Raw genomic sequence first — 15,574 nt, 5'->3', positions numbered from 1 at the left:
GGCAAGTCCTCTTAGATCTGTCTGTCTTGGTTTATTTGTTACTTTTAAGTTAGGAATTGCTCTTTGCAAAAGTTTCCTAATTCCTAAGTCTAAGGAAACTCTTGGCAGCAAGGGCAAGGGCCATCCGAGCAGACAGTAGCTGTCTCTGTATTCTTACCAGATTTCCACATTTCCTGAAATTCCTTTAATACTCTTATCATCCACAATCTCTTTTCTGACCCCATTTCTGCCACCAGCCCCTTGTGATCGGACTGTCCCAGAGGACACCATGTGTGGCTGGGGAAGGAGGAACAGCAGCACGAAGTTGTCACAGACTGCTCCATGCATGTCACCACCCTGTAACTGAACAAGGGTACCCTCAGGTGAAAAATGGATGGAAGAATCTCTCCGAAAGACTGTGTTTTTAAAATTTGGCTTCTTACACACTTAAACCTACCAGTCAGACATTTTAAATTCTTTCGGTTATTTTCATTGCAATTATCATCAAAGTTGCTTGTGGTCAGGCCTATGGTAAGAAGAGAAGGGTAATGACCCAGAGAGGTGAACTCCCTCCTCTGAGATGAAATGGTAGTTCAGCAGCCAAGAGAGAAGTAGAACCATGTGTGCTTTCAGCACAGAGTCCCACCACTAGGACATCCTGCCTTCTCTACTGCGGCAGTTTCTACTATGTCCTCTTTCCTTTCCTTATGCTTATGAAGGGTCTTATGTATCAGTAAGCAACGTGCTCATCAATTGTTACCTCACTACTAAGAAGCTCTACTCTAAAGAATTTATTTTTTCTGGCAAATATTTTCCATCAGACCTATCTTGGGCTCAAAATCTGAACTTGGCTCAGGGGGGTTTACTGTTTTGGCATGTTGAACAATGCTGGAATGTGAAAGGTACGTGAGAACAGGGAGGGCTCTGAAATGTGAATTTAAAATGGTGATGTTTAGACTGGCCTAGCTGTCAATTATTATATCATTTTTCATTCTTAAGAAAAATGTTGGAGTAACTTTGTCAGAGATGGGTAACCAAAATTTGATTTGCCTGCTTTTTTTCATATCAGTTCATAAAATATTTTGTACAAATCCCTATGCATCTTTTTTTTTAAGCTAACTGCTCCCCTGCTTTTTTTCCTTGATCATTAAGATTAATGCCAGTAACCAAATAATAACAAACCAGTGTCTGCAGACAGTGGGGAAAATAACATTTGTTAGGAAAGCAAATTGCTCAAGAGCTTATTACACAAAGTAAAGAAGGAAAATATTTTTAAGATTTAGAAAAATGCCTTTAATTGAATTTAGGGTCACTGGGTTGCAGTAGGCATTTAGGGTAATTTTTAATGTATGAATGTTAGACTGATCCAAGTTCCCCTGGTAAATAACAGCTTAGACATAAACAACAGGACTTTTAAACATGAAAATATGCAAACTTAATGATCTACCCTGCCATTAAGGTCTGTGGATTTATAGAGGTTATTTCATCAATAGGATAAAAGACATTTTAATGTGGAAAAAATCAAGAGGGTATTTAGAAGCTTATGTGAAACACATTGCATCACAGACCTTCCCTGAACTGAATTCTTATCTGAGCGTAGACAGTACTGTGCAGAGTGCACGGGGCAATTGCCAGTATCCTTCTATGTGACAGCAGGGGTAGGCCACCTGGGATTTTCTTTCTTTCTTGGGAAGGACATGACAAAGAGGAAGTCCATTTTTCTCAGAACTCTTCTTACTAAGAAAGGAGCTAGAACCAAACCAGAGCCAGTAATAACTGAGCCAAAATTGGCACAGTTGTCCTTGCCCATCCTGGACAAAAAATCAAACCTAAGTCTGCTGTCTGCTTCATTTGGCCTTACTGTTTGAGCCTTTCAAATTTTACACCTTGTATTTTTGGAAGCTTATTAGCTTGTTGATCATCACAGGCTTTGATCTTTGCACATCGGTCTTCTTTTTTCTTAGTTTTCATCTTCCATTTGCTCATTCAGCTATGGCACCAAAGTGCTCACTTGTCTCCACACCAAGCTGTGTATAACATTGTTTTTAAGGGAGTTTGTGGGATGTTGTAGTATTTCCCCATTCAAGCATATATTGCCCTCTGTTTTGCCCTTATTTTAGAGTTTTCTTTCATATAGTCTTAGCCATTTTAATTGCCAGTTAGGCTTTGCCACTTGACTGACCGAGGTATGTTGGTGATATTTACCACAATCACATTCATAGGTAAATTGCACAAGGTCCCTATACATAGTCTGGGGTTCATTGCCTCAATTTTGGATGTTTGAAATGTTTCCTTGGTCTGTATGATGGTTGCTGTGGTGGTGTCTGAGAGATCATCTGGTTCCCAGAAGTCTGAATAGCAGTCTACAATAAGGAGGTAGTTTGTGTGGTTTGTGGTGAAGATTTCCATTTCTGTTTTGCTTGAAGGTCTGTTGGGAGAACTGCGTTATCTTCAATGCAATCCCACATTTTTTGAGCTACTTAAAAAATTGTCTCTGTGTCAGCTCCACTTGTGTTTGATTGTGACCTTGTTACATGTCTCTGACTTTTGTTAGGAAGAATAGAGGCTTTTTGAACCCATATTCTCTTGCAAATTCTTGTTTTTTACTTCCTATTAGCCATTGTCACAAGTAGTTCATTTTTGAGAGCTGATAATCACATAAATCAGATATTTTATTTCAGCAGTAAATGGATATTTTCTGTATCCAGACCCCTTTTTGCACTTAGCAATAGGATACTTTATTGCATATAGCACTTTTGTGGACTCAATTCCTTTTGGAGCACTTCTCAGAATCAGATCTGTTTGATCTGCCCTCAGGGTGTGCTGCTGACCTGCTGAGGTGTTGTCAGCTGCAGCATTTGCCCATTAAAATCAGCAGAAGGGTGTCTGTCATCCTGGTTTCATTCTTCCAAAGTGGGCAAAGTTTTTTCTGAGATTGTTGAAACCGGCACTCAGTGATACCATGTTTTGCATGTGAAAATACGTGGTGGGAATTATTGCTGTGCAATGTTCAGGTGATGCATTCCCAGATCATCCTTGCCTCTCACTTGGAAGGATGACGCTCTCAACTTCCACATTAACCTAGAGATCTCCAGCTTCCATAACAGACATTCCTGAAAGGCAAATTAATCCTATTACTTTTTTGGCAACTGGCACTTATGAGCAGTGGTTTTGTGGCTATTTAAGATTCTCTAGTTGCATGCATGCTTGGCAGGTAGAAAAAGTAGAAAATGCAACTGAAAATATCGGTAACTTTTACAGGCCACACACGATCCTGCTTATCCCTGTTTGCAGCACTAGATGCATAAAAGCTTAATACAGTTATTTATTGGAATGTACGTAAAGAACTTTATAAGTAGATGTAATATCTTTTACTACATCAAATAGTACAACTGGAAAAAGTAGAAGACACTAACAGCTGACAGACTTTTCCTCAAGTCTGAAATAGAAGCAGCAGAAATCAAAGCAGCTGTGCTCCACATTGAATTTGGTCTGTCTCAGACCTAATTTTCCTACGAAAAAGAGAGACATAGCTCACAACCTGCAGAAAATGGAGACCTCAGTGGAATTAACTAATTCTACCTACCTACAAAAGTAGTATTTCAACTGAGATTGTGATTGCTTATATCCAATATATTTATATGTAAATATTAATTTTCCTACTGGTTTTTGAAAGTCTTTTATAAGTCCACCTTGAGAATGAGAGAAATAGTGTTTGTTTTGTGGGAAATGTTCCCCACTGGTACCTAGGGGTTTCTGACCCTTATCTGATGTCCTTCAGAAATCATTCTGCTGTGTAATGTCCGTATTTTGGGCTATACAGTTTTGTTGAAGGTACCTGGTGAACTGATTGAAACTTATTCAAGGAAGTGCAGAGACAGGATTGGGGGCAGCTGATGGTTCTTATGTGGATTATTTGTTCTGTCGTTTGTACATATGTGCTGGCAAAGTTTTAAATGTATCACTCAAGCTTGGTCTGTATCCACTTAGTATTTCCATGGAGAAATACCCCTGTTCATCTTCAAATGACTGAGATGAACATTTTCAGTGTTCCCCAAACCACCTGCAGTGTATGCCTCAAAAGGTTGTATACATTTTCCAATACATGTGTTTGTCTAATAAAAGAAATTTCCTGTCTGCAAACCTTTTCTTGCCTATGTTTGGGGATTATACCAACAGAAACAGTGCTACTATTATTTGACAGATAATAATTCTTAATATTGTGCATCGTAATGAATATGATTTTTCTTTCATGCTAACTTGAATTAAGGGTAATTTTCCTTATAAGTTGCTTATATTTCCTTTTTTACTACAGTTGTGTGTGAAGACTGATCAAGACAGTTATTTGTTAAATCATTCTCATGACCCAAAGCTCCTTCTAGGCTGATTTACAGGAATTTTCAAGATTTTTAAAGAAATTAGTTTGCTTTTTAGTCTCCAAACCCGAGATAATCTTTTCAGCGTTATGTTTATTTCATTCCACAGGAATCATTAAAACAGGTAAAGATAGTTTCAGTCAACAACCCATTAGTCTTTCTGAATGCCAAGAAATTTCACGCCGACCTGATAAAGATAATCCAGAAGGATAGCATGAGCAGCCAGGCATGCGAAGATGTAAACAAGGTAGGATGTGCTATATGCTTCAGTAATCATGGTGACAATGTTGAAGATCATGATTGCTTTCCTTGTGTTTCTTAGAGAATACAATCAGATACTGAAACAGATATAAAAAGATAATACTGCAAATTGTTAATTTAGAATAGAATAAAGTTAATCCTTCTCTTAATCAGATTCAATATGGATTATTTTCTTGTTCTTACTTGAAAAGAATATCTCTACTATTTCTGCATATGATCCTGCAAGACACATTAAAGCACTGATCCAAAACTCTTCAAAATTTCTGGCAGAACTTACATAACCTCAGCTAATACAAGGTTGTGATTTTAAAAAGACACTGAATAGCTACAAATGTACTTGGATAAAATATGATTATTTTTGCTGGAGATGAGTCCATGAGACATAGATACTTAATTTCCATTTCGAACTATAAATAATTCCAGGAGAATTAGGCAGAAGGTACAAACTGGCTGAAGTTTTTCTCAAAGGTAGTTTCTTTTTCATTTTATGCATTGATTGCATTGGAAAAATAAACAGTATACAAATTATGTATAACTTGATTTTGGAGAAAATCTCCATAATTATAGAATTTTTTTAGTTTATCTGCACATAACTACTGTAATTTCCTACAAAGCTCCTTAAAAGGGAAAAAAAAAAATCTTGTTATTTTTCTATCATTACAGTGAAGACATTCCAATACCATACAATGCTTACTGTAGGCAATTTCATCCAGTTTGGCAAATTGGGCTGAGAAAATCAGAGCCATTTCTTAGATGGGTTGTTAAGACAGTGTTCAGCAATGTGTATCATCTACCACCTCTGCAGTGTCTTGCCAAAGAGCTGTGTTACCTACTTTGGTAGGTGGCTTCTCCTCGTTGTCCAGAAATTCAGCTCAGAAATTGTGCTGCTTCTTTTTCTTCGTTCTGCTAGGCTAACTGATTTGGATTGCTGTGATAACAAACCCCCAAACAGAGAGAAATTACTTAGAATTTGCATGGAACTAATTTATGACTTAATTTAATAAGTGTAATAAGTTAATTTAATAAGTTAATTTGTAAGTTACTTAGGAGGGAGATTTTATCCTTTGTCTATTCTGTAAGGTACTTGGCAGTACAGCTGCCTGCAATACTATGCATAATTTTTTTCTATGCATTAAAACATGTCTTTCTATAGCACATAATGGGAGTGAAAAAAATTGCACTTTGGATTTTGTATCTGTGCTGTATTTCTGGTTTTAACTCATATTTCTACTGAGAACTTAACATACATATTGAAATCATTATTAAAAAAATTCTCCAGATAAATGTAATTCTTTAATAAATTTACTTGTCAAAACTGTTGTCACTAAAATATTTATATAGCAGATGATATTGCAGCAAGTAAAAAATGAATCAAAAGTTAATCTTATAAAATCAATGACTAGAATTTATCTTTTCAAGAACATCTTTTCCATGTTTTGGCCACTTCTTCACCAGCCCCTGCTTCCCCAAAAGCATTGTGTTCATAATATGCTTTCTAGCAGATCCAAACATGACAGAGATGGAGTTATCTAAAAAGAAAAGCAAGATATCAGTTTGATATAACTTTAGAAGGATACTGAGAGACATACTCAGCAAATATTATAGATCAGATAGGCTGTTGCATACAACATGATTTTGGAGAGAAGGAGTTAACTTTGATATTGAGAAACCAAATTCTTATTGATTGCATTGATTTTCTCTAGTTACCATGCATTGGACTAGTTTTCCTTGGTATGTTAATAGTTTGCTGCTTTTATTTCAGTGTGAGCAGAACACATTGCTCTGTTCATTCTCCAATGGAAGTTGTCATGGTGAGTTTATTATCTATAAATGATATTAAAACCAAGATGGGTATAAGTGTGCAAAATGGCTCCATCCTTTTATTATTTATTTGTAGGTGAACTCAAGTTGTCTGGAAACTAGTGTTTTCAGTTAGATCACACTTTTAGTGAAGCATGGATGCTAAACAGTGTTAGGCTGTGTCAACCTTGGTCTAACAGGTCTTATTTTTATTCTGTTATTGACTGACTTTTTTCATATTTCAAAAGCAGGGAACCAATGAAAATACCTTTTCCGCAGGAGTCCCTGTGGTTCTCGTGAACCGCTGTGTGCATACTGAGACAGGTACACAGTGGGGAGAACCGCTTCCAGTGTTACTGCCTGGACTGGTCTTCAGATGGAGGCCTCAGAGGGTGTTTTGCTAAGCTGTGCTCTTGGTTTTTTGCATTCACAGTGGGACTTGAATATTACTATGCAAAAGTCAGAATACGTAAAGACAAAGCCATACTAAATCTTTGTGGTCCTTAAAGCCACTTAGGAGAAAATCTCAGAAAACATCAACCGAATTATATCAGTGACACAATGGCCACCAATATTGTACAGTATATCAATATGGTACAGAATAAAGGAAAAAAACCTAAGAGTTTGCTTTAAATTAAGGATTAAGCTGGATAATTCCACTCTTCCCACATTTTCTAACACTTAAATCAAACCAGAGCACCTATGTTTCCATGGGAGAGCTGCAGCAACGTTTTGCAGAGGACGCTTTATACAGATGACTTCATTGTGGATGGAATTAAAATATTGTGTTTATTTAAAACACTTACAAGCATTAAGGCCACAGTAGAGAATCTGATTTGGGGGTTGTTGTCTGAATGTTTACATTTATTAACTAGACTTACGACATTTTTATGATACTACAGTGTTTAGTTTATGTGGGGGTGACAGTGCTTTGCTGTAACACATAGCAAAGCTATAACTGCTACCGAAGGCTAAACAGCGCTATACTGTGCAAAATACTAAAGGAGTGTAGAGCACTTTAAATATAAAGAAATTTTTGGAAGGTCTTGGCAGTACATATTTCAGTCTTCTTTTGGATGAACTGATTTCTCATGTTACAGCAGTGACAGACATCACAAGACCTCTTTTCTGAGGACTTAAATGTTCTGTTGTTCCTTGTACCAACTAGTCTATGGTGACTCTTCATGGGAGCTTTAAAATAAAAACCAGAGAGAAGAAAGGAAAAACCCCTATAAAAAGGAAAATAAAACGTGGGGCTTAAATTTTTAGGAAAGAGGGGAGCAGGAAGACATAATCCTTAATGCTTACGGCAGTTGTCCCAGAGGACGCAGCGATGTACATCTTTGTCGAAATCTTTCCTTTCTCCCTCTGGGGAATACTGATTCAGCACCAAATTAAAGAGCAGCTGTTGCCCTTGCCCACTGTCTCAGAGAGGGAGAAGGTCTGTACCTAAACCCCATTCAGAAGCCAGGCAGCCTCTACTGCAATGCAGAATGCCAGCGGGGTGGGAAGGTAGCGTGAGTAAGTAATAGGGAGAAAGACTAAGGTCTTTTGTTTCAGAGGCAGGGGAGTTGCGTAGAAAAGATTACAAGGAGCAGCCTAGCAGATTTTATAAAACCTTTCTTGGTTTCCATCACAGAAATGTCAGGCAGAAGTTTTCCTTTGAAACTCTGTATTTTTGTTTGGTGTGTATCTATTAATGTATGTTGGACAGTACAAAGACAGTAAATCTCTGGAGGTGCAACTCCAAAAGGCTCTGGCTCTCAGACTACTGTCAGAAAGGAATTAGCACCATCATAAATCTACACCACGAGGAAATTCTAAGTCCCCTCAAGAGTGTAAAATCTTTTCCTCTGCTCTGTCAAAACCATTTAGCTTAACCTGTTTTTACATTCAGAATTCCTTTCCTTCATCTTTTTTTTTTTGAGTTTTGTGCATTATGATAACTAACATTTGTTCACAGAGCAATGTAAATAAGATGTGCATTATTTTCTAGTTTTCCCTTTATGAAAGCCAGGAATAATTTATCTATGTGCTAGTTCAGGGTGCATTTAGTACAGAGCGTGCTAAGTTTAAGCACAAGATGACTGAGGTTGAAGAATGTGTGTAAGACCTTTGCAAATCTTACCAACATTGTTTTTTTTCTGGCATCAATACATTATAGTATGTACAAAATTAACCAAAGAAAAAACAGCACAGTAAAACCTTAGGAAAATGAAACACTGCACTTTACATATTTTTCTTCCTTATAGGAGGATATTAGTTAAGCCATAAGCAGGCATTTAGGTACTACAGAAATGAATGTCATATCAGAATTTAAAAGATAGTTATATTCTCTGTTTATCCCAGGTAAACTCTTCCAAACAAACCAAGATATTATCCTGACTCATTTAGAAATTCAAATCTGAAAAAGCAATTCTTCAAGTCTTGAGAGACTATTCCTGTTCAAAACATCTCACTATTAATATGTTCTGCCCATCATCACTTCATCCCATTGCTCTGGAGGTCCTTCATTTGCACTTCTGAAACATGCCATTTGCTTGACTAATACCCCAGTTTGTAACAGTACAATTTTTATTGTGATAGTTTGCGCTTATTTTGTCGAACTATAATTGTTCTTATACACACTTCTTGACTATTCTCCCTTTTAATTAAAGCTTTTCATTTATCAACTATGTAGGTGAGTCATTGCAGTCGTGTCACAGTGAACGACGTGTTTTGATATTAGACTGCAGTGGACTGAATTTCTTTGATTACACTGGAGTCTCAGTGCTGTTTCAGGTATTCATGACATCAGATTCTGTACATAGAAATATAATTACACATACGAGTTATTGGGGCCAGCTACTAGTCACCTCACCTGTATCAGTGGATAAACATGTCACTCATGAAAAAGATGAACAGAGATTTGGTATAAAACTGCATGATGTTTCTATATAAAATTATATTAAAAATAATTCTAAAGATTTTGGGTGACATTCAGTGCAAATGTAAGTAGCTGTATGTAATGGAAATTAGGTTCTGAAGGTGGGGGTTTTTCTGGTGGGTTTTTTTTTGTTTGGTTTGGTTTGGATTTTTTGTAAATTTTAAAGCTATTTTAGGTCATATTTGACCTGGTCATATCAGTTATGTCAGTTGCAGTGGAGCCGTGTGTGGATTTACCCCTTTAAAGTTTCAGCTTTTAATTCTGTGATTTTATCTTTATGTCCTTACTTTCTGTTAAGCCAGAGGTCTTAATGATCTCCATGTTTTCTCCTGTGGGTTACACACCCAGCAGCCTGGGTTCCTCAGGCATTGCAGGAGCTCCAAGCAGCTCCCAGTAGACTAAAAACCAGTAACCACATAATGAGCAGTGGATGAAAAATTATGTTCAAAAGCTATTTCTTATGTTTCCATTGGGTCTGGTGTTTAATAGTTGTGTAGTGGGTACAAATTTAAGTGGGTATGCAATGTTTGGTTCATGTAATTTTTCTGAGTAAGACGGAAGACTAGATTTGAGCTTGGGTCTTACCCAGGCCTTTTCTTAGCCTAACCATTTTCTCAATTTACTGCAGTGATTAAGCAGTGACATAAATGCTGCCTTAAAAATGTTAAATTAAAACTACATATATAGGTGGGGATATAGTCAGAAAGAAAACTGGAAAAATAAGGTTAATGGGAGCTACTCTGTATTATGTCTTCCCTCAAAATAAAGGACATTCAATAAAGCATTAATTAAAAAAAATAACTGTGAAACTGATTTCCAAAAGATCTTAAGAGACCTCAGAACTACAAAATATATCAAGTAAGTGTTTGACACATTTGTTAGAGGTAAGTCCATCATGGGCTGTGAAGTGCAGTCTCTGAGTGAATGACTGGTCCAAAACAGAGTTACCCAGAGGAGGAACACACTCCACGTGTCCTCATTGTTACACTCCTTCCCAAAATATCATCACTGCTGCTAGACTTGGAGGGATTTTTAGACTGAGTCAGGCTTTTGGTTTATTTTTTTAAATAAAATATTCTGATGTGGATCTCATTTAATCTTTCAGAGTTGTTCCACTTTACATGGATTATTTAAACAATTTTTGAAGCAGGGATTGCTTTGGATGTTCCCCATCTTCCAGAAAAAAGACCCTACTCTGGTTCTAGAATTATTTTAACCTTTTTTTACTTTCTAGCTTATTGAATATTTAGTCTCTGTGAAGTTGAACATTTTCAAAGAAAGAATAAAGAACAACTTACTGCAGAATGTAGTATGATGGTTATGGTGCTTTTCTGGTAGACTGCTGGAAGTCTCAAAGTTTCCTAGGTCCAACTCATGCCTTTGTGGGCTGGTAGGTAAGCGTGTGGTGAGGAGATTGGGAAATTTGCTGAAAAAGGACAACTGAAAAAAAACCCCCCAACAAATCCTAAACAATATAGTAAAGAATGCAAAATTGTTAATCAAATCCAGACTTAATTCTCAGGTACTTTGAGGAGGGGGGAGGAAATTAGTGTGGGTTTGTGGTGTTTGCATTATAGAAGGGCTCGCTCTGGTGGCTGCTGGCAGTATGGCTTCACCAGCAGCACTTCAAGCTCTCCACCTGCTTTGAATATGATCTTGTCGAGTATTTTGTTCTCTGTTGGCATTTCAAACAGGTTTTTTTTTTAATTTCACGTTTTCACACATACAGATTTACACGGACTGTAAAAACAGACACATCGATGTGTTGCTAGCACACTGCAAAGGCAAGTATCAGTTTACAGCAAAATTTTTAACATGATGGTTTATATATCCTCACTGCCTTATCAGTGCTCATATGTTTGTTTTATTGCAGCTTCCTTGATAAAAGCAATGCAGTACGGTGGAAACCTTGAATCTGAAAATCCTGTCTTCTTTGAATCTATTTCTTCGGCAATCGATGCCGTTCAAATTCACAGGGTGAGACTTACAGCAGGGGTAGATGAAGTCTGGAGGGTTTCGTGGATGCTGACAACAATTTGTTAAAGTCTGGGGAAATCTGAGTTACGCAGTGAACCTTTTGTTCAGAAAGCTTTTATCTGTCTATTCTCTACAACCGGTCCTCAGCCTTTGGACTACATTTATCAAGTTTTTCCTGCTAGCACTCTCTTCCCATCACCTTCTCCCCTTTAGCAACAACTTCTTGGTCCTCTCCGCTAGATCCAGAGGCACTACGTTGTGGTTCATTAATTTGGGTGCATTCTCCACTGAAAAGCACAATGACATCTAGAAATACCTAACGTAGCTTCTCGGTGAGGCAAATTAACTCACACATTACTGAAACTACACTCTGTTCTCAGCCTGGGTTGCTTAAAGGTACGTCACACAGCACTGTTCTGGCTGAAACGCTTCTGGATCCTCAGCACATTTTTTTTTTTAGCTAATAAATTGTCTCTATCGTGCACTGTAGTGTGCTGTGTTGGCTCACTGGTGGAAAGAGGGGAGAGGAATTGCATGAGGTGGAAGAGCGAGCTAGGGGGAGAAGGAAGGTTTGACTCAGAAGTTGAGGCTTGACCATGCATTTGCTTGAGGATGTATTTACTCGCCCAGTAATAATTTTTGCATTCCTTGTTAAAGGCTGCAAACCTGGGCTTTCCTCATAAACCGTGTGAGCCTTTTCCATTGTAATCCCAGCGTAACTGAGCGTGCATTACAAGTAGTGTGCTTTCCCATGGATTTATTTATGATTCCAAACATGGCTAAAGCTTGGCTCAGAGCCTTCTCCAAGAGACATTAAACTCATCATGATCTATGGTTTTGGGTTGGGTTTTTTTTTCACTTTACATTTTACTAATTAAATTAGAGATGCCTATGGACAAAATCACTTTCTATTGATTTATCCAGATAAGGTGAGTTGGCACAGATGGTCTAGTGGATTGACCAAAAAACGTGTTCTCTTCAGAGCTTTTCAACATTTTTCATTTTGTTGCCCTGAAAAAAAAAAAAAAAAGAAAATACTGAATGTTAACTGCAGGGCAAAAATAAAGGGGATGACTATTGTATATTTTGTCTGGGTCTGATTAGATGAATTAGGATCATTGTTGTGTTATAAAATGTCTACATTCTTTACAGACATTAACCTTCCTAACGTTCTTGTGAGATGGTTATGTACTAGCATTCCCATTTTATGGAAATGAGACATGGAAAGACCAGGACAAATGTTCAGAGTGGAAAGGGGGAGTTAGAGCTCAGAAGCCCACTTTTCTTGGAACTGATCCCATGTTTCTATCAGAGCTGCTAAGCAAATCAAAACTCTGAATAGTGGCTTAGTGGATTAGCCTGAAAGGCTTGCATGCAGCCTCAAATTTGAAATGTAATTATGAACAGTGTATATATGCTGCCGATGCCTCCTCAGAGTATTCAAAGTATGTGACTTGGGGTTTTTTATGTGTTTCTTGCCTTTAACACCTGAAGATAAGAGAAGATGGACAGGAGTAAACAGGCAGTGTGACAGCAATAGCAGCACCACACTGTAACGAACGCAGTCTATCTGTGTACTTTTCCTGCACCTTTTTAAGATGATGAGGTCAGCAGGAATTTTGAGGAAGGAAATGAAGGAAAAATGACAGGATGGGATAGGATGGGATAGGGTAGGATGGGATAGGATAGGATAGGATAGGATAGGATAGGATAGGATAGGAAAGAACAAAAGGAAGGAGTTGGAGATTCATGGAAAGTGATTCATTCCAATTTATATTTCAGCTTCCCCCCCCCCCAGCAGGAAATAGTCTTTCACTGGTAGAGAGATAGAGGCAAGAGGCCTTCATGGTTCCTTTTCATCTCTGCTGCTGTTTGGAAATGCAAAGGTGCTCTTATCTATATTCTCCAAGGATAATGTCATGTAATTATAATTTTTATGTTGATAAGTTGATAAGAGACTCATCTGTTGCTTTATGCAGTTCATCCTTATCATAAATAACTTTTTGATTCATAGTCTTTATAATGGTGCCATTTTCAAACTAGCACTACTTCATCTGCTAGTTTTACATGGCATTCTAGGAAAACATTATAATACCTTTTTTTCTGTTTCTCCCAATTTAGAATTACAACAAGTTCAGTGAACAGAGTGAAGTGTGATGTCAACCCATTGAATATGACTATTTTGATCTGCTCATATTCAGAATGAACTACACCATGGTTTTTCCTTAGCTTTTTTCTCCAGAGGATCTCATAGATGATCTTTTGTATGCCATATATATTTACTACATTCAGTAATGATAGATCTACCATGCAGAAAAAAGATCTTTCAGCTGCCATCACTCAGCGAATGTTCATACAATTGTTCTATAGTGGTTTTATATAATATTTTTATATACATTTATGTACAAATTATTAGGACGCAGATATGAGGTATTGACTGTGTTTACCAGTGAGGTATATTCTTTTAGCTATCTTCTATTGTAACATTGGTTGTAATATGCATCTGTAGTTTTGTGCATGGAATAACGAGACGTTATGAATTCTTAAAAGCAGTGTGTTGTAATTAATACAGTATATGCAGGAAGCCATATACCAGTGCAAACTGTTTCTAATGGCTTTACTTACTCTTTTTTCTGTTCAAGACAGCCATTTGCAATAACAGCATCATATCACAGCTATCGTGTTCCATTTTTCATACGTTGTTTCGTATGCTGTTTAATGCCTTCCAAGGTCAGTGGGAGCACTGTATATTCAGAGAAGGCAGATGTATGTTTGGTAAGTGCACTGGATTGTCTCCTCCTCTAGTAGTTGTCATGAATTATTATTATGGTTTGCTACATTTTCAAAGCCACAGATCGAAGAGGAAAAACTTGTAATATTTTTCCAAAACTTGTTCTTGTTTCCAGCATAGAGTAGTCTGCATTTCCAGTTTGAGCTGTGATTTGTTTGGTTTTAAAATCTTCAGCTATGGCAGCTGAGTGATGACAGTGGAGAGACACATAAGGTGTGTGCCACACTTCAGCCCCAATTCTGGTGTGCAGTACTGTGTGCGAGCACACAAATGAGGTGGAGGAATTAATGGGTTGAGTATTTAGCTTGTAATTTTATATTGTCATCAATCAGATTATGCTATCATATCAGTGTCATGTTATGTGGCAACATGTATGATTCTTTTTCTTCTTGTCTTTGTTGCCATATATAAGCACTAGCAGTAACATGTAAGAGTTGAGCAAAAAACAATCAAAAAATAAGAAAGGATAAGGAGTAGGATTTTTCTTTACCAACTTAAAAAAACTATGGAAGCTGAAAGGTAAATGAATATGGCACAGCCATAATGGCCATCTTAGCACTACAGAGAGAAGTACAAGGGTGCTTTGTGCAGCTGCAGCATATAGGCAAAATCTAATGCTAAGCATCCTGTTTTCAGCAGCAGTTACATACATATGTTTGTCTGGACTGCCCATGCTGTCTCTGCCCAAAGCAGATGCCTGCAGTAGATGAGGTGGCTCACAGAGTGATTTTCATGTCTCTGCATACTGGTGTTAAGGCATCGACAGGCTTTTCTTCTGGTCTTGGTGATTACACACTACTAGAAGACAACAGGAGAGAGCCAGGCAGTTTTTTACCCTTTCAGTTATAGGTGAGCTCTGGAGTTATTCCCTACTTTGTCCCACAGGTGACCAGAAGTTTTTTGTACATGTTCTGCTGAGACTGCGTCCATACGTACTGTATAAAGGGTTGATCGGTAACTATGAGAAGCTAGTTATACACAGGAGAAATAAGTTCTGTACATTGTCCCAAGCACATTCATTTCAGATGCCATAGTCGATTGCAGATTACATCCCTGGACTCAGTAACAGGCTGTAACATTTGATTAATAAAGTCCTCTAACAGTTTCAGTAATTTATTAACACTTTAGAAATTATTTACATTAAATAAATTGTAGAAGTGCTTAAATTGTAGAAGTATCAATTGTACGTCACAGCTGAATGGAGATCTCTACTGCAAACTGAATAAATGAATAAATGGTATCTTTTGTACTAAGTTCAGTATTTATTATTTGATGGCTAAATGTTTTTTCTGAAAATTTACAAATAAGTTGATTAATGAAATGGTTAAAAATAGGGTCGTTAGCAAACATAGCTTCTACTAGGAGATTTTAAGTTTTGTTCTGATTGATCTTGTAAATGGAACAACACAGATGTTTTTAAAATTCTTTGTAGTGTTAGTCCTTGATGAAATCCTCTGCATCTCT

General features: G+C 37.3%; 1 protein-coding gene across 1 annotated transcript in view; it reads left to right on the top strand.

The window, feature by feature from the left end:
• Positions 1-15,238, top strand: part of SLC26A7 (solute carrier family 26 member 7) — a 70,725-nt gene extending 55,487 nt beyond the window's left edge. Inside the window, exons 13-18 of the mRNA XM_010312461.2 lie at positions 4,465-4,602; positions 6,379-6,427; positions 9,097-9,197; positions 11,072-11,126; positions 11,216-11,319; positions 13,441-15,238. Of these exons, the coding sequence (XP_010310763.1) occupies positions 4,465-4,602; positions 6,379-6,427; positions 9,097-9,197; positions 11,072-11,126; positions 11,216-11,319; positions 13,441-13,476 (483 nt within the window). The 3' untranslated portion in view covers positions 13,477-15,238. The remainder of the gene's footprint in view (positions 1-4,464; positions 4,603-6,378; positions 6,428-9,096; positions 9,198-11,071; positions 11,127-11,215; positions 11,320-13,440) is intronic.
• The last annotated feature ends 336 nt before the right edge of the window (positions 15,239-15,574 follow it).

This window comes from Balearica regulorum, chromosome 2 (genome assembly GCF_011004875.1).
Source record: "Balearica regulorum gibbericeps isolate bBalReg1 chromosome 2, bBalReg1.pri, whole genome shotgun sequence".
Taxonomy (NCBI): Eukaryota; Metazoa; Chordata; class Aves; order Gruiformes; family Gruidae; genus Balearica; species Balearica regulorum.
Note: the sequence above shows the minus strand (reverse complement) of the source record. Positions and strands in the feature narration are given on the sequence as shown.